Below are 27,019 nucleotides of genomic sequence, written 5' to 3' on the forward strand. Positions count from 1 at the left end.
GACTCCTTGAGGCTCCTTGCTTACCAAGGAGCCTGATGGGAGATGAGTTCTCAGGATCCTGGGATCATGACCTGATCCAAAGGCAGATACTTAACTGACTGTGCCACACAGGCATCCGTAAAACTAAGATTCTTAATCTGACTCTCTTAAGATAAAAATCTCCAGTCAAGAAAGTATCATTTGTAATGTGTTTTCACTGTGTGAACTTATTTGGTTTTATTAATTTAATCTTGAGTTTGTCTCACATTGTTTGAATCTAGGGAAAAAATATGTTGGAAATGAGAGAAAATCAGTGTATCAACTATTTTATGTTGTAGTATGTAGTATAACTTTCTGCATAGTTTGTCATCCATCCACATAGTTGGGATGAAATTCAAATTTGTAAAGTAATATTAGACTATAATGGCAAACTGCCCCGCCTTGCACTATCCAAATAGAGTGCCCTTGATTGGTTGTCATTTGCACACATGGAAAGACTTTTCTCAGGCTGAGTAGCTACTGGCATTGGTTTCTAGATGTAGCCCTGACACTCTTGCTTGTTGGGGCCATTCAGTAATTAGTGCACCATATAAGGGCCCAACTCAAAGCTTTCCTTAAGGGTAGAACCTACTTTCATGATTCCTAGAGAATACATATTACTCTTACATGGAAATTTACAGTGACACTCAAGTTGCTTCTTTTCTCTTTTTTTCTTCTCTTTCTTTTTTTTTGGGGGGGGGCAGAGGGAGAGAGAGAAAGAGAATCTTAAGTAGGTACCATGTTGATTGTAGAGCCGAAGATGGGGTTCCATCTCACGACCCTGAGATCATGACCTGAGCCAAAATCAAGACTGACTGAGCCACCCAGCACCCCTTCAGTTGCTTCTTTTTACTTTTGGTTTCACTATCATTAATTATCCTAAGTGCTTTTATCTGTATTTCAGACCTTCACTGTCCAGTTGAGGTAGCCTCTATTGAGATATGATCATCTAAATTTAATTAAAATTAAATAAAATTAGAAATTTGTTTCCTCAGTCACACTGACCACATGTCAAGTGCTTGGAGCCCACATGCCACTGGGTCACCATATAGGACAGATAGAGAAAACTTGAACTGTGGCACACAGTTCTGTTGAACAGTTTTGACCTACACTCTGAAGCACCCCATATAGTACCCTCCCTTCAATAACTGTAGACATGTGGCTAGATTGTATTCTCAGTATTTTGCTAATTCAAGTACAAGTATAGTGTTTCAGCTATATTATGGACTAAAACATCTTAAGGGCTAACTTAGAAAATTAACTGTCATTTGTTACTTGTAACATTTTTTTTCTCTCTAGAAAATTTCAAATCCATATAACGTGTATTCAGAAATCCATATGGATATTGATGTCTGCTACTACATCTTTAATCATGTGATCCAAAGAAATCAAACAATGAATCATCTAATATGTTAAAACAAAACTGAAGGGTTTTTTTTTTTTGAGATTTTTAATTTAAGCATTAGGTTTGATATATGGAAAAAGTAATGACAAGATGGGATTTATATTTATGTAGGTAAAATAGAAAATGAAATTCAGAGCCCGACAGAGTGACAGAGCAAGTGATATAAATTGAAATTACGGCCAACTAGGCTCAGATTAAAAAAACTGATGAGCGATCTCAGCCTATAATTTACAAAGTGAGAGAGAGAGAGAAGCTAAAACAATGTCAGTCAGTTTTGTAATTTAGGTTAATTTTGTTTCAGATTTTAGAGAGGAATTGTACCATTAAATGTTAAACTTTTAAAGCACTATTTCTTAGGTGCCTTCAGAGTAACTCATTACGACCTCATAGTTTTGTAATATCTTCCAACATATTTGAAACTTCAGTGACAGCATATTTTAATACTGGAATTAAACTGAGAAAGAAGTTTGTTTCAAAATAATTTTCACTTTACTTGCTTCCAACATTAATTTGTTATAATAGTAATTATAGAAATCTCTACCCAGGGGATTGATGAGCTGCTCTCCAAAATGGACATTATACAAGTATCTCCAAGAAAAAGTTTTTACCTCTCTACCTCAAAATAGAAAAGCAATACACTACAGCTTCTTCCTTCTTTTTTTACCTGTAGACCTGTGTACAGAAAGCATGTTGAATGCCATTTGCTATGCTGGATATTAGATAAGGAAGGATAAGATCATTTTCTCCATTTCCTAGGTCATCCCTGTAGTGCATACCATCATCTTTTCCTTGAACACCCACCATGGTGTCCTTAATTATTGTCTTTGCTTCTGTTTTGCTGTCCCACACACCTCTTCTCTCCATAGTCATCACAATAAGCTGCTTTAGATCATAATTCAGATTATGTCACTCCTCTGCTGTAGGCCTGTCTCATTACACTTAGGATAAAATACAATTTTTTAAAATGAAATTTCAAATATACTTTTGAGAAAGCCATGTCATCAAAGTATAGCTCAGAGATAAGTAATACAATACAGAAGGCTAAAAAAGATTTTCTCCATTACACAACGAATACATTGATCAATATTTGCAAAAATTAAAATATCGTAAGTTGATAGAGCAAAAAAGTGAAATTCCTCCTTCGTATTATTCCACTCCCTTCTATCCAATACTTCCCTTAAGGTAGTTATCTTAAGTTGGGTCTATATTGTGTAAGACCTTTTTCTATGAAATTACATTCATATTGTATGTTTGCTATATGATATATGGTATGTATGTGTGTTTTATATATACATATATATTTATATGTAATATGTTTTTTTATCTGTCTAGTGATTACTGGAACAAATTAGCCTATCTGGAGACTCCAGCTATGAACAGCCTTGTTCATTTATTCTAAGATATTTTACAGATAATTATCTTTTTCCCCTCATAATGTGAAAGTGTTAGGGAAGCACTACTTAAGCCCAGGCTTGGCACCTCTCTCACCTCAAACATCTCCTCCCAGCAGTTCTCCCAGTTTACCTTTTTTGTCCCTGGTTGGCTAGTCTCCTCACAGCAGACTGATCTTATGAAACACATGTCAGATATTAAGGATTCTACCCAAACTCTCCCATGGCTTCTCAACACATTTAGAATAAAATCCATATCTCTAACATGAATTTAACTCTTGGCTAACTCCAAATTAATTTGGCCCCTGCTGTATGCCGCCTTCACTTTGCCCTGTGCTTCTGGAATGTTCCAAGTTTGTTTTGTCTCAAAGCCTTTGTGGTTGTTATTCCCTCTGCTTGGAATGGTATTCCTTTCTTCTTCACATTCAGATCTTGGCTCATATTTTACCTTCTGAGAGATTTCCCTGATCACTGGGTTCCTACTGTTTTCTTCTATAGCTCCCTGCCTTGATAAAACTTTGTTACCGTACTGTATTTACTTATTGTCTTTCTTCCATATTAGAATGCTATTTATCTCTTATACATGTTAGGTAGTCAATAAATAGTTATATCCTAAACAAATGCATATGTTACGCTAAAAGGGTCAGTAGACAATGCAACTGATCTTTTCATTCCATCTTTGTTTCATTTACTTCCTTTTTCCAGTGGTCTTGGATTTCTCTAGTATTAGCATGGGTACTTTGGGGACAGGTAAAAGAAAATATAACTCAAGACTTAGTTAATCTATTAGCCAAGTAAGCCATGCATGATTAACTCTTGGTATCACTGAGTGTATAAAATATTTTGATCTTTTTTAACATAATCAAATGGAAGTTTTAATTATTACCTTGCTTGATTTAACATTATGTAGCGATCCTATTGTAGAAATTTTAAGGGATTTCTCATGGCCTCCTTTTTTTTTTTTTTTTTAAACAGAAGAAAATGTACATAGATCTTTTCCTTCCTAGCAGTTGTGGCTCTGTCTTGTTTTAGTCTTCATATCCCTAGTGGCTAGGGTATTTATTGTGTCTTCACCAAATGCTTCGCGAATAAGGATGAATAAAGATTATAAAGAGTATAAAGAGTATAGATATAACTAAACTAGCTGAACTAGTATTACTTTAAAAGTAACTAAAACTGTAGTTTAAGTAAATAGGAAATGGTTTTATTTCCTCTAACATTCCTCCCTTTGTCTCTCCTCAAAATTGTATTTAAATAATTTTCAGTGGTTCTAATTGATATCTGAACAAACTGTATTCTGGCTTATATTCTTTCTGCCAAGATTTGTTCATTATGAGCTTATCAACAGTAAAGTTTAGGTCTGTATACATATCAGAGGCTTCTCTGATTTTTGAGAGTTGGAACTTTGAATTAGATTAGCTCAGTGAATCGTTGTTGGTTTTGGTGACATGTTGTACAGACACACTGAAAGATAAATTTTGACCACTCTCCTATGAAAACAGGATTTAACATAGCGTGAAAGGAATGCAAAGTTTTATTTTATAACACTAACTTCCTTATAATTATATAAATCTTAACAATGTTTATGATATTTATTACAATATTACATTGAAGTAATACTACGTGTAAAATATTACATATGATACTTATTGCATTGAAGTAAAGTCTTTAACACTTGGTGTTACTGTAAGTGGTGAATCACTAAATTCTACTCCTGGAATTAATATGATAGTATATGTTAACTAACTAGAATTCATTTATTTATTTATTTTTTCCCCTTAAAGATTTTATTTATTTATTTGACAGAGAGAGATCACAGTAGGAGAGAGGAAGAGATCACAGAGAGAGAGGAAGGGAAGCAGGCCCCCTGCCGAGCAGAGAGCTGGATGTGGGACTAGATCCCAGGACCCTGAGATCATGACCTGAGCCGAAGGCAGCGGCTTAACCCACTGAGCCACCCAGGCACCCCCTAACTAGAATTTAAATAGAAACTTGAAAAGAAAGTGAAGTCTCTAAAATTATTTGCATTGAGCAGTGTTCCTTTGTTAGTGCAATTTTAGATTTAAGAATGAACTATATGCATACATGCACACATATATTTTCCTGGAAATATAATAATACATATTTGTTTACTCCATAAATATATACATGAGTGTAGGAATAAAATCTTGTTATCATTGTACATAAGCAGTGTGCAATAAATATTTCTTGACTGGCTGGTTAATACCCAAGCATGTTAGGTCCTTTTATGAGATTCCAGTCCCTCAGTCTACTTGTTGCTCCCACAGTGTCCTTTATTTGGGTACCTGTCACATCTTCTCATTTAGAAAATACTTCAAAAGCATTACAGCACCTTTAGGATAAAGGACAGACTTCTGCTTCCAGCATAAAAGTCTCCACAAGATAAGCTCTCAGCCTCCTACTTTGTAGGCATTATCTCCACTACTCTAACTAACCCTAAAAGTTCTATAAATTTCTGTGCCAGTAGGTCAAGCAGTTTCCTACTGTCCTGCTTTTTGCAAATGCACCTCATTTGCTCTGTGATACCCCCACCCCTTTTTTTTTCTTATTCCTGTTAGCCCTATATTTGCAAACTGCTCTGGAATCATTTCCTTTTTGAGTCACTGTTTGCTTTCCTAGATAGAAAATGATTGCTAGCCCCTGTCCCTTGTGTGCTAGTGCTCTGCATACATTATAGATCTTCCCTCGTAGCTGCTGTGGCTCTGTCTTGTTGCAGTCTTCATATCCCTAGTGGCTGGGGTATTTAGTGTGTGCTCACTAAGTGCTTGGGGAATGAGGATGGATCCTTTGACCACACCATCATTCAGAGGTCACTTTCCCTGAAGTCTTTGGCTCTCCCCCCAGGAAAAGCAAGTCTGCCCCTTCTGAACCCTCTCCTATCCCTCTGTTTTATCACCTAGAGCTGTATTAGAGTCATTCCCTAACACACTCATCTCTTCTACCACACTGTGACTTTGTTTAGGACAGGGATTAATAAAAAAATTAGGTATATCTCTCCTTTTATCATCTATCAAATATTGGGCACTGTATATGTTTTTTGATGAATAAGTGAGTGGCCAATTGTTTAAACTTTTAAAAAAATTAGTATTTTATACAGCCTTAGGGGTTTTGTTTGTTGCTTGTTTGTTTAATTTTAACTGGCATCTGAAAAAGAAAACCCACAAATCCCACTGTGAAGTGCTTTTCCTTGCAAATGAAAAGATACCAAAACAAGACTGTTCTTAGAACCAGCTCTTCCATTAAGAACTGTAGGACTAGCACAAAGATTTCCAGCCCATTTTCTTTATCTTGAAACTAAGGTAAATCAACTTAAATGAGTGTTTCTTGGACAGTGGGCTGCATCAGAATCACCTAGAGGGGCTGTGGATCCCTGGCCCCCACCTATGGAAACTCTGTGGGTGGGGCTCAGGTATATACATTCCTCCAAGTATCTTGATGTTGCTGATGCTACTGTTGACAGATACCTTGTTGAGAATTCTGGGCTGTTCTCTCTAATTTGTTGATACTTGAATGACAATATGTAGAGGCACGCCAAAGTTTAACAAGGTTAAATACCTCCTGAAGTCTCTAAGAGGTCTTTGGTTTCCATAAGTTACTTCTAGATTTGTCCAAGTGACTCTTCCAGGTCACCTAAGTCACTGGAAGTTGGTTTCTATTCTTTAGGGTCTTTATTTAAAGGAGACATTTGGTCATGGCAGCTTCTATCACTTTCCCTCACCTGTAACTAAATCCTGCCAGTGGAATTAGGCTTTCCCTCCTTTTCCATCTCCTGTACTTAGGGATGATAGAGTTCATTTCTCTCCATCTATTTTTTTTTAAAAGATTTTTATTATTTATTTGACAGAGAGAGATCACAAGTAGGCAGAGAGGCAGGCAGAGAGAGATCTCCATCTGTTTTAAAAGTCCATTTTTATTCTATTCCTTTTGTCTTGTATGGATAATAAAAGTCGTTTGTGAATCAGTCACTTTTTTTTTTTTTTTCTTGTGGATAGAGTGTCAGGCTTTTGTAATTGTATAAAGAGTTCCCAGGGTTTCTTTTCATCAGTATTGTAATTTCTAAAATTCTCTGCCTCAGATAAACCATTTTTATTAATTGTCAGACACCCAGACGGGTTATATGTATTCTTCAGAAATGATGTTGACTTTATGATATGGAAAGGGATGTCATTTTCCTTCTTTTTTTGACTGAAATTTGAAGCTTCAATACTAGGTAACTTCGATTTCTGAATATCCAACACAACAATTTTTTGTCTTAAATATTTTAGGAAGACGTATTCTTAAAGGAAGACCATTTCCTTTGCTGATTTATAAACTTACGATTGTTTTATTAATTGATACTCTGCAAAGAATTGAATGGACTGTACACTTTTAGTTAATTATCTCAAATAAGATTTCTTTTTAAAGTTGAAGTAAATATGTGAGTTCATTTTTATGTGTATCTTTCTTTCTTTCTTTCTTTCTTTCTTTCTTTCTTTAGCAATGCTAGGATGCCTGGTCCTATTATAGTGCTAGAATATCTTCTAAAATTCCATTGTTATCTTTTGTAGAAGCTGTCCGTGAAATGTATTGTTCAGTACTCCCCCTAGTAAATATTTTTGAGTGCTCACCAGGCTTTTTTACTAGCTAAAAGCACCATGTCTTAAATTATATACTAATAGCTAAGCTATATTTGCTGTTTAGTGCTTACAGTCAAAGATGTCACTGTACTTGCCCATTTACTTATAAAATAAAATAGGAAAATAATAAAAATAAATCATGGAGGTTTTTTTTAAATCCCTGAATTCAAGTAGGAGTGCACAGACTGATTACTCTAATTAACTTTGTGTCATAATCTCTCCCCACCCTAACCCTAACCTATTTTTCCAGGAGGGAAAGTTTATAGTATTTTTGAAATTATTTAGTTCTTAGACCCGTATGATGAAAGCAAAGAGTTCTTTTTTTTTTTCCCCCATGTGGTCTTACCCAAATAATTACTTATTAAGATTTTTGCATTTGTGATGTGAGAATTCAATTTTAGCCTCCAGTTGAACTTTGCTTTGAGGTAGACTGATCTGGTTATACTGTCAGTTGAGTGGCATTTAATCACCTGGTTCACTTAATGATTGCTTTTCTCTGTAACATAGTATGTCCTACCAACAGATTTCATATGTAATAGTTAGTGTGACAGTATGTATAGGTTTCACTACTCATTTTAAGTTTTTAAAAAATTGAGCTCTGCAATTATCAATTGAAGCTCTTGAGAGTCACAAGTTTGGCAAGGAACAGACTTACTGTTTAGTTGGAGAGCATTTTTTCAGATATAGCTGTGCAAGCAAAGTGATCTACTTCTGCTATGTGTAAGATTGGACTGTTGGTGCTAAAATTTAAAAGGTTCTGCCTGTGGATTGTAGGAAGACAAATGGCACATCTCTAGAAGTGAGGAAAAATAGTACTGTAATTCAGTGTCATGTTGATAGAAATAGCAACCTTAACCAGTCATCTTTTATTTTTGGCTCAGACAACTAACTATAAAATATAACCCAGATGGTGGAGCTATGATAGTAAAGATACAGAAATGACATTTTGCTGATGAATTTTCTGCAACCCTTTGCTTCTCTACTTTCAATCTTATACCCAATCTTTATGGTGTAAGTTGCTTGCTTATGTATCTAAGGACAGACACACAGGATGAAAAAATGTGTTTTATAGCATTTTTAGATCTTGGATTATTTTACTTAACTTTTGTTCATTTCCCTCTTCTAATTGCCTTTTTGATTTTCTCTCTTTTGCTAAACTTATCCTGTAACATAAATTAGGTTGTGCCATGAACAGTGGGCCCTGTTTCAATTTATTTTTGAACACATTACAGGCATTCAAAATATAGTACTGGGCTCTGTCTGCCTGTCTGCCTTGGAATTGGGGATGCCTCTAGAGAGAGCAGATGAAATGGGCTCTGTAGTCTGTGGTCTCAGCCTTCTTACCACACTGGGCCTTGAACTGAATGAAGGAGGAGTCCTCTAAGGGTGGGTTAATGAGATGGGTGTAGGGTTGTTCACAATGTTTTGTGGTAGAGATTAGGAAGGTAGCATGTGTGCTGAGTTTGTTGCATTACCAAAGAGCTAAGAGGTACTTCTCATGGTCTCCAGCATCAGTGCCATGTGGGACTGCCCTCTTGCCTCTTTATTTCTCCCTGGCTGGGGTGCTATGCCATTACCTATGATAGTCAGTCCCTGGAGAAGAAAAGGGAGGAAAGGGTTAACATTAGTGGATAATCTTCTCAATGGCCCCATGAGGTCCTCACAGGAATTTGAGTTGAGGCCTATAGCCTCAACACAAAATTGAGGGTCTGCCTGATGTTGGTGTGTCCTTGTCCGTGTATGGACATCTCCATTATGTTAAAGGACATGTACATCTCCAGAAAGCTGCAGGTACCTCTTCCCCCCAAAGATATCTTAATAAAATAGAAAACATGCAGAGAGCATGTTTTTGTGCAGAGAAAAAAACTCCTCTTGTTTTTATATTGTGATTATTATTTATTTGGGGTACAAGTTTTTAGTTTGCTTTGAGAGATGAAATGTTTGTCTGGGTCTCTCTTAGCCACATTATGGAGTCATGTGGTTTTTGTTGTTGTTGTTGTTTAAAATATTTTTATTTATTTATTTGACAGAGTGAGATCACAAGTAGGCAGAGAGGCAGGCAGAGAGAGAGGGGGAAGCAGGCTCCCCGCTGAGCAGAGAGCCTGATGTGGGGCTCGATCCCAGGACCCTGAGATCATGACCTGAGCCAAAGGCAGAGGCTTAACCCACTGAGCCACCCAGGCGCCCAGAGTCATGTGTTTTTGATACATACTACCCTATATCAGTATCTATTCAAATTAAAAAGGCCATTGACAATTATTTTGCAAGTGTAAGATTTTAGGAATGAAAATTAATTTTAAATAACTCAGAGACTTTTATCAACTTAAGTATTCTAGCATGAGTTCTAAAAATGATTATTGTTAGTTCTTTATTTAGATCTTCTGGATATTTTGGTGGGATAGCCAACTCCCCGGGCTAATTTGAAGTATAGGAATGTACTAGGCTTGCATATTCATTTCAATGTGGAGCATTCTGAAAATTGTCTTCTTTGGACTTTTCTTCTATGTGGGCTACTTTGGCTTGAAATCTCTTAAGTTTTATTTTCTCCTTTTGATCTCTGGGCCTGCATTTTTACTGTTTCCTGGACACTGGTGTGTGCCTGGACTGATGTCTGTTGTTGATCAGACAAATACAATACCAGTCTGCAAAGGATTACAGGTGGAAGGATGGTATAGTTGCTTTTCACACAAGTATGATCTTGTTATACCTAATATGTTCATCCATGTTAGATAATGTAGCAGGCCTTCTCATAACCTAAATATTGGTAATGCTAAGTCTCGTGTTTTTGTAATACTGACATTTTATTCAAGAATACTTGGCTATAATACACTTAGAATTTACATCCTAGAATCAACTCAAGTCTTTATTATATTATTATAATGGTGTTTGGATAGATAGATGGGGGGCGTGTGTGTGCACGCGTGTGCACGCGTGCACCCAAGAAAGAGAATATCTGAACCCAAACAGCAGCTTCTGTTAAGTGCAGACCCTATAACTATACAAAAAGCCTGTGTGTGTTCAGGTAATTGAGTACAGGTTTTGGAATCTCTGGAACCTTTATTACTGTCTGCAAACAGTTTAGTCCTAATGTGAAGTCTTGACACAGGGCTAGTTCTCCTAAGAAGCTGGCCACATTTAATGTCAGGACATTTTAAGGAAAAGAGCTGATTTTGAACACTTATGCACTCATGATTCCTGGAGCTGCTAAGGGTATCTAGAATCTGAAATAGGAAAGAATTCTAGATGAAGAATCAATTAGGGCTTGACCATATGTCTTAATTTTCTCCCAGATTTAGGTAACATATAATGCGAATCTCGTGATTATTCTTGGAAGCAGCTCTAAAATCAAAATGTAACAGTATTTCTTTTGATTCCACATTCTATGTACCTATTGCAATGGAAGATATTTCTCTTCTTCAAGGAACTAAATAAGCAAGTCAGCAACCAATAGAGAAGGACTGTTAAGAGTTCATTAGTTAAAAAAATAATAATTTATTAGTTTCAGAGAGCCCTAAAGGCATTTTACTAAAGGCATTTTTTGCATATTAGACTCTTATAAATAAACCATTACATGACTCAATAGGCAAACCAGTCTGCTATACTCAAGTCTGGCATGGAGAAGCTCCTTTTCTTCAACACTCTGAGTGAAACTTGAGTTTAGAAAGCAGAATTCCAGATTGACAGTACCTGCGAGAGGAGCTGCAATGGGTGACAGCAAGCGATAAAGATTTCAGAGATTCTGAAATCTACACTCTGTTACTTGAATACACAGTCTTTCTGAAATTATGGGATCTGCCACTCAGTGGAAGCTTCTCTATGGGTTTAGCCTTTTGCTATCCCCTGCCAGTTATGTGCATATTAATCTTTAAGTGTCAGCAGAAATAGAATATTTCTACATTTGAAAAGAAACTAGATTCTAGATTTTGAAGTTTCCACATAGACATTTGACTTACTCAACATAAGATCTTCTGGGGCCTATAACCAGAAATTTATTCCTTATTTAACTATTCAAAGGAAGTAATTATGTTTTCATGATTTGCAAATTACCTTGGGAAAATTATTTGGAACTTTCTCAAGGGAGAGTCATTTAACTATGCCAACAAAATTTTACGAGTTAAGTAAAAGTGAACTAAATACCTTATCCCATATTTCCCCATGAGTCAAACTATTAACTAAAATCCACTTACATTACTTACTTGTTGTGTGACACGTTGGAACTCTTTCCACCCTCAGTTCTCAATAGGATTCTTATGGTTGGTTCACTGATGCTGTGGGGAACAAGAAAAGTCACTGTCTTCAATGAGTTTATATTTTAGTAGGGGAGATGAATCTCAAAAATGTATTTCTACAATGAATTATGTAATTATAATTGTGCTCTGTTTGTAGCTCTAGCCTGAGGTCATGTCTTCCCAAACAGTCTCTTACAGAGCAGATATTAATCCCCATGTAATTTAGGATTAAGTCAGAGGATAGGAAACACTCCTACCTGTTTGGGTTTCTTTTCTTTCACTCATGCCATCATCTTCATTATTGCCTTCCCATAGCCTCCCTCTAAGTCATTTTCTTCCATTTGTCATAAACTTTTCTACTGGTGTCACTTAGAGTTGCTTTCTCCACTGCCATGGCCCACTTCAACCTGACTGTGCTGTCTTTATGGAAAGTCCATTGACAGTTTCTTCACCCCTTCATCTCCAAAATCCTCTACCTTATTTTAACCTGCTGCGCTGATTAAATGGATCTTGTAATATCTCACAAGTGTTCTAACATTGCATGTAGTATTTCACTTTCTAACTACTACATAAACTCATCTCTTTCTCCTTCATTCGTTTTGCTGAACTTATCCATCAACCTCAAGGGAACCTCCAGGTCATCAAATCATCTGTCTTTTGCCAATTCTTAACAACTTGCTTATTGTATCAAAGTTTGATTTCATCATAATCATTTTGGTCATATTTGCCATTTCCGTAAACTCCTTGTTTGCTTCCCCTCTCCCCAAGCTAGTTTTTTATAAACTTAAAACAAGCAAACTGCTTAAAAGTCACACACTTCATGTTAGATTACTAGAGATTCGTGGTCCTCAACTGCAAATGGAATGGGATCACACCACTCCTGGAAATCCTACTACTTTTTTCTGTTCAATTCTAATCCTCCTCTCCATTCTATTCCACTCAATACTTTCCAGTCTCTAACTGGTCTTCTTTTTACCAGCTCATCCCATAGAGCTGAGAAAATTGAGGCCATGTAGTAGAAACTCCCTTTACCAATCCTACAAACTTACTCAGGTCTTCATTCATCCTCATCTCCCCTTGTGTTTTAAAAAACTAGAACCTCTTCATATGATCTATGATTTGGATTCTGTTCTTTCCTATCTCAAACCAAGAGTTTTCATTTCCTTCTCACATACACTCAAAATTCCATATCAAACTGAATCATCCTCATCAATCTCTAAATACTTTTTTCCCACCTTAAAAAGTAACAATAATAATAATAAATTAAAACACTTCTCTTGATCCCATATCTTCTTCCATTTTTAAGTTTTGTTTAATTTTTAGGTTGGTTTTTTTTTTTTTTTTTTTTTTTTTTTTTTTAAAAGTAAGCTCTATACCCATTGAAGGGCTTGAACTCACAATCCTGATATCAAGACTCACTTGCTCTACCAACTGAGCCAGCCCAGTACCCCTCTTCTTCCATTTTTAGGTAAATTTCTCTCTACCAATTCAGATTCCTTTCCTGTGGGAGTTTTTATATTCATCACACTCCTCTGCTATCTTCATCATTGTCCAATATGGTCCCCATTTCTTTTATTTTTATTTTTATTTTTTTAAAGAATTTATTTATTTATTTGACAGAAAACATGAGCAGGGGGGAGAAGCAAGGGGAGAGTAGAAGCAGGCTCCCAGCTGATCAGGGAACCCAATTTGGGACTTGATCCCAGAACCGTGGGATCATGACCTGAGCAGAAAGCAGATGCTTAATTCCCTGAGCCACCCAGGCACCCCTGGTTTCCATTTCTATTACTTTATACAGAATATGGCTCTTCCTTTGGTCATTCCTAACCTCAATGACACATATAAGAGTATTTTTCCCCAGCTTTATTGAGATATGATTGACATATAACATATGTAAGTTTAAGGCAGACAGTGTGATTTGATATACTTATATATTGCAAAATGATTACCACCATAGCCTTAGCTAACATCTCCATCATGTCCTGTAATGCCTTTTTGTTTTTAAGTTGAGAACATTTAAGACCTACTCTCCTGGGAACTTTGAAGTGTATAATACAGCATTGCTAACTTCAGTCACCCTGCTGTAAATTAGATCTCCAGAACTTTTTAATAACTGGAAGTGTGTACTCTTTGGTGGGATATCATTTATACCATAGAATCTGAAAAAGCCAAACTTATAGAAAGAGAGACTAAAATGGTGCTTACTAGAGTTTGAGGGCTTGGGGCAATGGGGAGATACTGGTCAGGGAGTTATAAGATGTATGAGAGGGTATTTTTAATCTTCATTTTACTTAGTGTTTTACCAGGATTTGGTTCTTACATCTCCCACTTCAGGTATTTTTTAATTGGCTTTTGTGGCACTGTATACCTTCACTTTCCTTTAATATCTCTACACACTTTTTTCTTCTTTTTTTTCAATACCTTCATCCTTTTGCAGGCTCATCATTCTCAATCCTATCGTGGTAGAAGGTATGGCAAAAAGAGAGAAGGTAGCCTAGTCTATATCCTTAAGAAGCTGCCGCGTTTAAAGTTCACATGAGAGAGAGAGGTCAATTATACTTAATGATTCTGACATACTTCTGTTCATAATATATAGTATATCCACATTTTAAAAAAATGATTTTTAAATAATCTCTACACCCAACATGGGGCTTCAACTCACAACCCCCAAGATCAAGAGTCACATGCTTTATGACTGAGCCAGCCAGGTGTCTCTACTTTTTTCCCCCAAATTGGGGCAGAGGGTAAAGTTTTTTATGAAAAAGAGAAGGGAAAGAGAAGAAATTTCACTTTATTACATATGTTCTTTATGGACGCTTTCTCCCATGATAGTGCTCCTTAACCTAGTTCACTTACTGTGTGCCAGGGGCTGTGCTAAATATTTCACGTGCATATCTCATTTAATCTTTCCTTAAGCCCTGATGTGGTTACTAACAGTTTCTCTTTTGGGTGGCTCAGTCAATTAACCGTCTGCCTTTGGCTCGGGTCATGATCTTGGGGTCCTGGGATCCAACCCCATGTTGGGCACCCTGCTCATCAGGGAGCCTGCTTCTCCCTCTCCCTCTCTGCTTGTTCTCTCTTGCTATCTCTGTCTCTGTCTCTCTTTCTCTCAAATAAATAAATAAAATCTTAAAAAAAAAAAAAAAGAAAAGAAATTGAGGCTTAGATTTTACATAAGTCACCAAAGTAATTTTATATACAAAGTTGCAAAGGTAATTTCAGGCACAACTTTACATACATTTTTTTCATAATTTAAAGTTACCCTTAAAAAAAGTAAACTAGGGGCACCTGGGTGGCTCAGTCATTAAGTACCTGCCTTCGGCTCTGGTCATGATCCCAGAGTCCTAGAACCGAGTCCCGAGTCCCATGTCAGGCTCCCTGATCAGCGGGAAGCCTGGTTCTCTGGCTCCTGCTTCTCTGCTTGTCTTCCCTCTCTCACTGTCTCTCTGTCAAATAAATAAATAAAATATTTAAAAAAAAAAAAGTAAGATAATATCTCTGACTTTGGGGTCTATACTCTTAACACTGATAATATTGAAAGAAAATTAAGGACGAAGCTATGGGTATTTTCCTCCAGATTTTTCTCATATCCCTAATATCTTATTTTACATGTATTTCATGTATCATTTAATCATTGTGCATATATCATTCAGTCTTCACCTCAAACTGTGATGTAAGCAAGTCCAGTATGGGCCAGATGAGGGGAGGAAGGAGGAAGACCCAGTTAAATCAATTGCTTGTGTTACAGGTGATAGCAATTAGATCACAGGGTTCCTGACTTCGAGTTCAGCTTTCCTTTATATGAGGTACATTCTCTGCATTAATTCAGTTTGCTAAAGGATGAAGTTCTTGTTCTTTAGGGTTAGCCTTTTCCCCTATTTTAATTCAGCCTTACTTCACTTATTTAGTTAACAATCCAAGAATGTTGCTAGAGTAGCAAAAATTTGATTGGAATCATTACCTTCAGTATTTCAGGTAATGGAGTGGAGTGAAAACAGCATGCAAAGCAGAGTCCGTCCACTCTGCTCCCAGGCTGGCCTCTTAGATAGGTGAAAGTTGACATCTGGTATGGCTTCCTTTGCTCTCTTCTTGTGGGAAGCCCTGGTTGACTACCTGACACCAGACATTAGATGTGACCTGAGCGTTTGCTCAAGCAAGCTTTGCGTAATTAAGTTACTGCGATTTGTTTCTCCTGACTGGACACAAGAGCCTTACAAGGTGAGGGCTCCGTTGAAGTGATAAAGCTGATTAGATCCTTCATAGTAAAGGAATCTGATCTTAGAAATTTCCTCCAGCTCTTGTTAATGAGGCAAATACAACACTTAGCAGAGAAAATGAGGTCACTAAAAACAGAAACACTTCTTTTCTCTAATAAAGGACCGATTCTTTTGCTCCTCTTTTAAATCCAGGCCTAAATTTATTGTCCAGAATAAAAGCTCATTTAAATGAACAAGTAAGAAACTTTGTCTCAGGAGGTGGAGTAAACATATATAAGCTTATCACCTATATGAAGCAAAGGAAGTAGAACAATTGGAGAAAGTAAAACTAAGATAAACTTAAGAAATTAAAATAATTTAATGTTGACTACAAAGGAAGTGAAATAACCAACAATGATTAATTACAGAAATATGTGGTCCATTCATTAAAAAATGTAGTTTTTTTCTTCAAAAACAGTTTTCTGACTTTTTCATTCTCTACCTTCCCTTCTCCTGAACTACTGTTCAAGCAAGTAAAACTTATTTTCGTAGGATACACTTACACAAATCTCACACATTAATTAATAGTGTGGATGAGCTTACCTTTGGGGATATATAGCACTTTCACATCTGTTATTGTCTACTTCTCATAAAACTCTATAATGAAAGTTGCATTATATCCATGATAAGGACTTGGGATTTGGCTGCAAAAGGTTATAGGATTTGCTCAAGAATCTGTAAACAGGAGAGTTGGGAGTCAAGTACAAGTTTTTTCAGCACCAGGAAAGGGACTTCTACCATAGCCACTCCAAGTTACACTTTATTTAACATCTCTGATTCTCACCTCTATTTCTTGCTAAGCCTTTGTTCCAATATGTGGAGAGTGGCATGACAATCGTTTTCATTTCAGATATACTTACATGAAATGTAAATCACATGTGTGCTTGCACAGGCATATACACACATTTCTGTGTTCATAGATTTGCCATCCTTCATTGTGAAGTATTTCCCACAAAGACCCCGTTCTTCTCAGCTTCAGCTTATGCCAGTGACATCAGTAATCATAAAGGACAAACAAAGTAAGAATGAAGTATCACAGGGAAGGTTTGTGATGGGAACGGATGGATGGGAGACCAACCAGCCACCTGGTCTACTGTGTCCCCTGGGTATTGGCTTTGGGGTGGGTATAGGAATATAGGAAGACAGTGGAAAGTGTGTAATGTTGATGATACTGCTATCTAGTCAGTATAATGTTTAAAGGAAGTACTATTTGAAATGATGTTAATCGTTAAAGTTTAACTTTTTAGACTTTCTAAAGAAATTTAAAGCCTGTTTAAAAGAAATGCTCTCAGTCAGTTATATGGTTTCACTTACTTGTGGAGCATAAGGAATAACATGGATGACATGGAAAATGGAGAAGAGAAGTGAATTAGGGGAAATTGGAAAGGGAGACTAATCATGAGAGACTATGGACTCTGAGAAACAAACAGGGTTTTGGAGGGGGAATTGGGAGGCTGGGTGAGCCTGGTGGTGGGTATTATGGAGGGCACGTATTGCATGGAGCACAGGGTGTGGTGCATAAACAATGAATTTTGGAACACTGAAAAAAATTATATTAAATTTTAAAAGAAGAAAAAAAAAAAAAAAAGAAATGCTCTCCCTGCATTTGGTTCTTTATCTTGACAGTGTAGTAAAATTGATGGAACAATAGAAGCTGGAGGCAGTTGGGCTCAGCTCTTTCCTGGCCCCACCACTTGTTAATGGTTATGACTTTGGTCCAGTTACTTAACTTTTCTTTAAATTAAGGATGAAAATAATACTAACCTTATATGATTGTAGTGAGGATTAAGTGTGTGTGTTTGTGTGTGTGTGTGTCTGTGTCTGGGTGATAGGAGAGATGAGAGAGAGAATGACATATGTGAGTGTGATGATGTGCATGCTAGCTTAGGATAGTCTCTTGTAAATAGTAAGTGTTCAGTGAATGTTAGTCACTATCAACTCAGTCACTCAATCTTCTACCCCTTCCATTTGGCAAAACTGTCTGCCAAATATTACCGGAAAACTCCTAATGGTTAATTCCAATTGATACTTTTTAGTTTTAGTTTTTCTTGACCTCTCCCCTACATTTCATATTTTTTGCCACAGCCAACATTTTTTTTTTTTTTAATCTAGACTTTCAAATTTCCGGAGTGCTGCACAGCAAGGGTTACTGTTTATACTCTCCCAGCAGAGGACCTGCTGTCTGTGCTAAGCTAGAACCACACCCTGATCCTAGAATTGGCAAATAATTCCTATGGGAAAGGAGACATGGCCGAAGATCAGGGGTCACATTGGAGAGGCTCTGTCCTCCTAAAATTTGTGTTCATCTAAATGCCATTGTTTATGCAGATATCTGATATTTTAAAGTTACAGTTATTACTTTCCAAGCTTCTTCTTTTTTTTTTTTTTTTTTTTTTTTTTTGGTGGGAGTGTTGACCTGCCTCAAAACTCCTGATACTTCTCTTCTTTCCTTGGACATTATGTCTGAATCATACTTTGTTGGCTTTACTTCTGCTGTTGTATTGCTGCTTTCCATTTCAGTGGTTTTCTCCAGTGCCATCTTATTCACTAATCATGTTAACTTGTAAATCTGTAACTCACTTCCATGATGATGACTTCCAAATCTATGGCTTTATTGTGGATCTATCTCTTATTTTTGAGATATGTTTGTCCAGTTATGCTGTAAGCCTTTACCCCATATGTACCTTAGGCAAATCAGATTTGAAATGTGCTTAGTTTTCTTCTCCCTAAAATTTGTACCTTTTTCTGTATCACTAGTTCTGGTTAGGGACTCTGATAGTACCATTCACCTAGTGTTGCAAGCCTGGAGTTAGAATTGCCCTGTATTTTACCATAACTCACAAGCCAAAAAATTTTATTTTATCTATATCTGTAACATTATTTTTATCTTTCCTTTTTGTTTATATCTCTCTATGTCCACTCCTACTAGTACATTGCTTAACTGTTTCCAGTCTTGGTTTCTTTTAGTCCATCCTCCACCTTACAGGCATATATATTTCTAATATACTATATTGCTACTTTAAACATTAATTTCCAGCACATTTCCCAAATGTTTTGCAGAATACTCTAAAAATAATCTATGTATCTCCATGAATAAAGGAGGCCATAGTCAAATAAAATGTTGAAATGTGGCATGCTAAATATGGTTTCTCTTGAAAAGTCACACTACATATTATTAAAAAAAATCAAAGGCTATATGAAGCTTTTCTATCGATTGTAACAACAGAACTTTGTAATGTGAGCTTATATGTAAATATGGAAACGTTTGTGTTTAATATTTATTAATGTGGAATTATCGACAGAATGTATTCCTGATTTTAGTAGTCCAATGGTATTTAAGGTCTTCCATGCCTAGCTCTCGAATCGTACCTCTTCCCTTTTGAACCTTTGTAGCCATACAGATGACATTCATTTGGCTCCCCCCAAACACACCTCTGTTCTATTCCACTGTACATTGTTCCTATTGCCTGGAATACTGCTAATCTAGCCGATGGTCTCTGTCTTTGAAGGTTTAGCTATTTAAAAGTGTAGTGGGTATAGGGGGTGTAGGGGGCACGTGGGTGGCTCAGTTGTTAAGCATCTGCCTTCTGCTCAGGTCAGGATCCTGGGGTCTTGGGATCAAGCCCTGTCAGGTTCCTTGCTCTGCAGGAAGCCTGCTTCTCCTTCTCCCACTCCCCCTGCTTGTGTTCCCTCTCTCGCCGTGTCTCTCTCTGTCAGATAAATAAACAAAATCTTTTAAAAAATAAGGTAAAAAAAGAAAAGTAGATCATTTGGTATTTTCACTACTGCCTGATACATTGTATGTGTTCATTGTACTTTAAATAGATAACAAAAATGGAGAAAATCAATAAGAGAAAAGTCAGGGATATGAGATTAGCTGTATTGCCTATTCATTCTGCCCAGATGATGCCCATTCAGGAATTCTAACACATAGTAACAATTGCTTGAATAATTTTTTTAGCTGCTCGACCTCAATAATGTTTTTGTTTGCTCACTGAATAAGATTTAGGAAATTACTTTACAGTATAAAATAAATTTTTAATTCTTACAGGATAAAACTCAAATTTAATTTTCCTAAGTGTGCCTATTCTTCTTTTACTTAGTTATTCTTCTTTTACTGTGAAAATTCCTTAAAAATGATTGTAAATGTTTTCGATTTCTTCCTGACAGGTAATATTTGAAGCTGAAGTCTCAGGAGGGAGGAGTGGTTATATTGCCATTGATGACATCCAAGTGCTAAGCTATCCCTGTGGTAGGTTGTGATTAAGATTTGTATTTTTCTATGTCCTTTCAACACTTGTTTTATATTGGCAGTGACTGTTGTCTGTTTATCACTTGGTTGTGGCTGTCTCTTTTGTTGTTAGTCCTAACCTTCCGTTCAGTTTTAAAAGAACACTGAAGTATTTCTAGAATTTTTGATTCAAATCGTTTTCAGAATTGTAAGCAATTGTACACATACTGAAGAGTTCTTTTAATTATTTAATTATAGAAAACAAAATGCAAATTTAAATGAAACTCTAGATAGGGCAGACTCCATCTTTTGGTTTTATTAAGTAGTCTAAGGAAAGCAAAGAAGAATAACAAATTAGAGCTCAACTGAAAGGAAACTAACTGAAACCTTACTAACATGTGACATGCTCAGTTGAAAGTTGAAGGAAAGGGGCACCTGGATGGCTCAGTCAGTTAAGTGTCTGACTTTAGCTCAGGTCATGCGCCCAGGGTCCTGGGATTGAACCCCAAATTGGGCTCCCTACTCAGTGTGGCGTCTACTTCCCCCTCTCCTTCTTTCCCTCCCCTCATTCATGTGTGCTCTCTCTCTCAAATAAATAAATGAAATCTTTAAAAAAAAAAAAAAAAGGAAGTTGAAGGGAAGAGAATGAATTAGTTTGCCATACTCCAAGCTTCAGACTAAATTTTTTATAATAAGTTTCTGGTTAATCCATATGAAACAACAAGATGATAAAAAGCAAACAAAACAAAGAGCTCAGTGGATGAACACATGGTTTTGTTGTCCTTAGATGCCCATTGGTTCATCTTCAGATGGTGTGACTAATTTTTGTGTGTACATCACATTTCCTGAAAGACATTTGTTACATGCATTCAGTCTAGCCAGACATAAAACAGCTGGCATAAATTCAGACTTTACCTATATCTCCCAACAGCAGTATTTTACAGGGCCCATGAATTCTAGATGATCTGTTCAGTAATCCTCCCGGTGGAAATTTTCTCACATACTGTAAGCACTGTGAATGGGGTGGAGGGGGGAGCACTATGCCAGCGGCCATGGCTGTGCTCCTTTTGAGAGCTTGTTACACCCCATTGTGCATCAGCATCTCCTACAGGAGTAGCAGATCACGGTTTGTGTGGCCTCTTGGTGGCCTTGGTGGTGATTCAGTAAGTCTGGGGTGGGGCTGGAAAATTTACCCTTGTGATAAGTTCCCTGGTGGTGCTGCAGCTGCCGGCTTTGAGTTCACGATTTGAGAACCACTGTTCTAGTTCAAGCATTTCCCTTTTTAAAGGCTACACCAAGACGAGGTGCTGCAGAAAGAGGTAGCGGGCAAGGGTCAAACAGGTGATTCCATTCAGTACATTCTAAGAAAAAGAGGAGCAAAATCATCTCATTCAAAGTTCAAGTTGGTTTGCTCATAAATTCTTCCAGTCCATTAGTATATGAGCGTGATGTTTTTGTCTACTGTTTGTTTACACTTACTGGAAGAGCAATGTAAAAGAAAGGCTCTCAGAAGTAAACAAATAAAAATAGGAATTAAGCACAGTGACAGTTTTACTGTGATATGGTCCTCTATGAGCTTGCTTTTCCTTAACGAGGCTTAACTTTTCCTGTGTATGTTTACTTTCTTTCTGTTGAAAACATCAGTAAACTTCAGTTTTAAAGGGTAATTGTAGAGAACACTAATTTGAGAGTTACATAAGTCATGTAGGTTTTGATTACAGTCATCAGTTTTTGTTGGTCTGATACTGCTTTAGGGTAACTTCCTTCCAACTATGAAGGAATAAGAAGTAGATTTAGCAATGGTGAAGCAGATATTTCATTTGAGAGAAACGAAAATATTCTCTTGTTCTTTGAAGTACTAGAGAATTACAGCTATTGAAAAAATTCTTTTTTTGAAAGAGAGACGATCTCACTGGTTAAGTTGTAAATTAATAGTTTGACAACCATGTCTACGTCAGAATGTTAGATATCGTTGTATGTTTTCATTATACTTTTCTATTATGCTCTGATTTATGCCTGTTTGAGTGATTCCTTTTCAGTGATTATTTGACCTCTTTTGCTTTCTTTGACGTGTCACTGTTTTATTATCACCCATACACAACATGCTGTGGCCAACCGTGAGCAGTAGTTATTGACTGCTGTCTCTGTATACAACAATGCTCTAGCAGTTATGAGGGGGCGAGAGGATTGTGAGTGGGGGTTGTATCTCATCACAAAGAAAACTCCATTTTCTTCCATATGGTATTCGTGTTGGCCAAAGGTAAAACTATTATCATTATTCTCTTGGGAAAAAGTCACAGGGCATGTTTTCTTTATGTGAAAATAATATATTTCTTTTCTGCCTTCACAGATAAATCTCCTCATTTTCTCCGTCTGGGGGACGTGGAGGTCAATGCAGGGCAGAATGCTACATTTCAGTGTATTGCTACGGGGAGAGATGCTGTGCATAACAAGTTATGGCTGCAGGTAAGGCCAAGTGGACAGCTGAACCAACGGTTACACTTGATTTTTAAAAAATCACAGAGTACTGCTTCTGGTGTCATTCCTGTGTGTGTGTGTGAGAGAGAGAGACAAGTTCTCTTGTGTAGGTTTGTTTTAATTGACAGCAGATTCATCTCAGATATTTCCGTTTTGAGAAGATGAATAAAGTAGATGACAGTACATAGTTAATAAATATTTGGGTTAGTTTTAGTGAAACCTGATGTTTCTCTAAAGTTATGTATGACTGTAAAAATAATTTTTTTTCTAAACCCATTCAAAGTAGGAAAAAATGAAAATTTCCTCATTTAATGTTTTGAAAACTCAACTTATAAGAGCATGTCACTTAAGTAGGAACTGTCATACTCTGGTACATTTGAAAAATAGTTTAAGAAACCTTTGGGAGTACTTCTGGAAATATGAATTGGAAGAGGGCCAATTAAATTTTTTTTAGAACTTTTGTGTACAAGGGTTAATAACAAATGAGGTCCAAACATTTGCTTTGCACATATTAAATCCTCAGTAAATATGTATTTAATGAATTACAATTTGGCATATGTTGGAGAAATGTAAAGGGTACATCACAGAAAGCTTTGAAAGACTCAGAGATCATGTGCCATGTCTTCAGAGAGTATCTGCCAGTCCTGGAGCACTAAGGGTAGGGGCAGGAGAGGCTGAGAGCAGCTCTAAAGTCAGGAGACTGGCCCAAGGAAAGACCGCTGTTGAGCTAGATATTTGAGGCTAGAAGGTATGTAATAGTATTCCCTGAGCACTTCTTATTTTGGTGTGCCATTTGCATCAGAATGAAGGAAGGGATTTAATTGGTTAGAACTAAATTCCCGAGACTGTCAATAGGGACCAAAAGAGAAAAATCTTTGTAAGATTAGCATAGTTTTTTGGACATAGACCTCAGCATTCATTTTACCATCTTTTTAAAGAGGTGAAATTCGTGTTGGGGATAATCATTAGGTTGTGGGGGGTTGGGGTCATGATTATAATAAATGATTTTTTAAGTCATACCTAGTAGAGTATCTAATATTGTACTAGAGGTTATAAATTTCTTACCAAATCCTCATGTCTCCTTGGATGTCATAACCCATATACTCATAGACTTAATTATCACTATTTTTGTAATTCATTTGATTTGCAGGTATTGGGATATCATCCTGAATATGTGAAAAGGAAACGAAGCCCCTATTTTTTTTTTTTTGTGATTATGCAGATTTCCTCTATAGACATTGAAATACAAGATAATTATTTATAGGGGTGCCTGGGTGGCTCAGTCCTTAAGCATCTGCCTTTGGCTCAGGTAATGATCCCAGGATCCTGGGATCGAGTTCCACATCAGGCTCCCTGTTCAGTATGAAGCCTGTTTCTCCCTCTCCCGTTCCCCCTGCTTGTGTTCCCTCTCTTGCTATTTCTGTCTGTCAAATAAATATATAAAATCTTAAAAAAAAAGATAATTATTTATAGAGAGGGTACTATATAATATGCAGCCATTTCATCAGCTAAACATGAAGTCGGAATCCCTCTTTCTCTCTCTCAGACTAAATAAACAATTTTTAGACATTTTTTCCTCTTCAGTTAATTTTTCTTATTTAGGTGGGAACTTTAGTTGGCATTTGACTTTAGTTGTGATCCGTACAGTCTTGTATTGGAGAACTAGAGACTCTGTAGTCTGCCTCTGGTTTTATGCCCCAGGATTTAATGTGGCATTGAAATAAAAGGGTTTTGTGTACTCAGACACCAGCTGCCTTGTGGCAACAAAGACTTTCTGGCCCTGCTGGTCTGAGTGGGTTGCAGTCAAAATGCTGCTCATTTATTGTTTGTTTCCTACTTTGTGGATTGGCCTATTTCAGAATAGTTTTAAAAAATATTCCTTCTGTCATTTTCCAAAGAAAGATGAGAGATAAAAAATAATTCTGTTAAACATCTAATCTGCTTTCCTTTTTCTCCTCTTTACACATCCTAAGGTGAATTTGGGTATTTTTCTTCTGTTTTGACAGTGAGATTACCCAGTTCCTCAGCAGTTAACATATTTGCCTTATTGTTTAAAAAAGCTTTTCTACTTTCTCAGTAATACCACTTAAATTAACTTAAGCCATTTTTTTAAATCTACCTTCTTTGTGTTTAATATTGAAAACTGTCCATTACTTAGTTGAGGGATATTTTCAAATGAATTGAGACTAGTTATTTTATATAAATATATAGTGAATCACTCTGAATGTGGCCAGTGATTTAAAGTGGTAGAAATAGGGGCGCCTGCTTGGCTCAGTGGGTTAAAGCCTCTGCCTTCGGCTCAGGTCGTGATCCCAGCGTCCTGGGATCTAGCCCCGCATCGCGCTCTCTGTTCAGCGGGGAGCCTGCTTTGTCCTCTCTCTCTGCCTGCCTCTCTGTCTACTTGTGATCTCTGTCAAATAAATAAATAAAATCTTTAAAAAAAATAAATAAAGTGGTAGAAATATAATAAAGCAGAAAGAATCTGGATTCCATAATGAATCTGCAAGTCAACTCATAAAAATTGATGTCAAGTCTTGTTTACTTGGTGCAGAATGACTACAAGAAATCAAGATGCCGAACTGTTACTTCTAACTTTAATTTGAAACTTTTAACCCTTCCAACCCACTTAAGTGTATGTACTTAGAGAATTCATTGAACTATTGAGTCTATTTTATAGATAAGTTCCTTATCTATGAACAGAGATGTGGGTAGAAACTAAGATCCCTTTCAGCTATAAGACGTTAAACTAGGTCTTTGCATTATCTTTTAATGACCTGAGACATGGCCTTCATGACCTTATTGTTTGATGTAAGACTGTGAAATTGTTTATGTTACTCGTTTTGTATGGGTAAAAATGGCCCCTGAAATTAACTACCATTGTGAGAACAGTTGCTGAAAATACCTGTGGACAGTACTGAGAATGTATTGGAAGCAACCCAAAATGAAAGGACACTGCATCCTGTCACAGAAGTAATGGGGTAGTGGAGTAGCTGTTATACTTGCCATGGTAGGTGTCATTAAAAAATGGCGATCGACTTTTTATGTTTTTCAAATCACTTACATTATACAGTATTTGTGTCAGTTAATAAATGCTTAAATATGGGGTAAAACACCAAAGAACAGAAAAGCAGCCAAATACCTGTTTTAAAGGAAAAATGATATACTACAAATACTTTAACCATAATACCTGATAGCATTTGACATTTAAAATAATTTATATATGGAGAGGTACCTGGGTAGTTTAGTCCTTTAAGCATCTGACTCTTGGTTTGGGCTCAGTTCATGATCTCAGAGTTGTGAGATTGAGCCCATGTCTGACTCTACGCTCAGTGAGGTGGCTGCTTAAAAATTCTCTCCCTCTCCCCCTCCCCTGCTCCCTGTTTTCTCTCCCTCTGTCTAAAATAAACAAATAAATAAATAAAATAATTTATGTATGGAAATACATTTAAAAAGATAAATCTCTCACTTATTATCTTTAGCTCACAATTGATTTGTCAGTCATTTTTTATTGTTTAAAATGACATACAAATTATTAGGTAAATTAAAAAAATAGAGTGCACAAAAGCAAACACTTGAGTTCCCTCAGCTAACCTTGGGTAATTCATAAGGTATATATCACAGTGGTTTTTGGATGTATCTTTAGGGAGTGTTCTTTCCTGTAAGATCTCAATATAATTACCGAGTCTAAACATTAGGTCATTCACTCTAGATATTTAGAAAACAATGACAAAATACATTACCTAAATTAACCTCCTTGTACAAGCTCAGTGAACTAGGGATGCGTAAAACAACATGGATGACTGTTTTTAGAAGTCTGTTTAATGTCAAAAAGCTGGCGATATGGTAAAATTATGAGGTTTTTTGGGCCATAGTTTAAAATGGTGTGTTAAGCTCATTCATGTTGGAAAAGGGACTTAGAATAAAGACTTTAGTCTCTTAGAGAGAATTTCCAAATTCCTTTTTGATCATAAAACTCAATGAAGTAGCATGCATTCCAGATATAAGCACAACATTTGTTGTCAGGTTAATGATTTGCAATTTTTTCCCATATGAACAGATGTTTTCCAGTGCTTCCAACAAGTTTTAGAACTGTGCTGTTTTGTGATTTCAAGGAATCCTCATGGTAGGGAATTTGTGGATTATAAATTAGGGCTTATGGTAAACATGGGTTATAGGAAATAAGATCACAAATGAAATTTTAATGTATAGTTTATATTGAAATAAAATAATAAAAAACCTGGTTATATTTTTTGAGAAGTGTCAGATAATTTTCTCACAGGAAAGAGAAAAGTTAGGTTATATATATTTTTTTAGGTTAAAAATGTTAGTCATGTCCTTTCATTGCAGTGTTTACTGATATGAAGAATAAAGTGA

The 27,019-nt window shown here is 36.5% G+C and overlaps 1 protein-coding gene across 7 annotated transcripts in view; it reads left to right on the plus strand.

The window, feature by feature from the left end:
- The window catches only part of PTPRK (protein tyrosine phosphatase receptor type K), a 563,647-nt gene that overhangs the window by 255,012 nt on the left and 281,616 nt on the right, over window positions 1-27,019 (plus strand). For all 7 annotated transcript variants that reach the window (XM_013063592.2, XM_004740175.3, XM_004740177.3 and 4 more), the window contains exons 4-5: window positions 20,107-20,188; window positions 22,518-22,633. In XM_013063592.2, the coding sequence (XP_012919046.1) occupies window positions 20,107-20,188; window positions 22,518-22,633 (198 nt within the window). The remainder of the gene's footprint in view (window positions 1-20,106; window positions 20,189-22,517; window positions 22,634-27,019) is intronic.

This window comes from Mustela putorius, unplaced genomic scaffold (assembly GCF_011764305.1).
Source record: "Mustela putorius furo isolate JIRA1106 unplaced genomic scaffold, ASM1176430v1.1 tig00003863_pilon_pilon_pilon, whole genome shotgun sequence".
NCBI classification, from domain to species: Eukaryota; Metazoa; Chordata; class Mammalia; order Carnivora; family Mustelidae; genus Mustela; species Mustela putorius.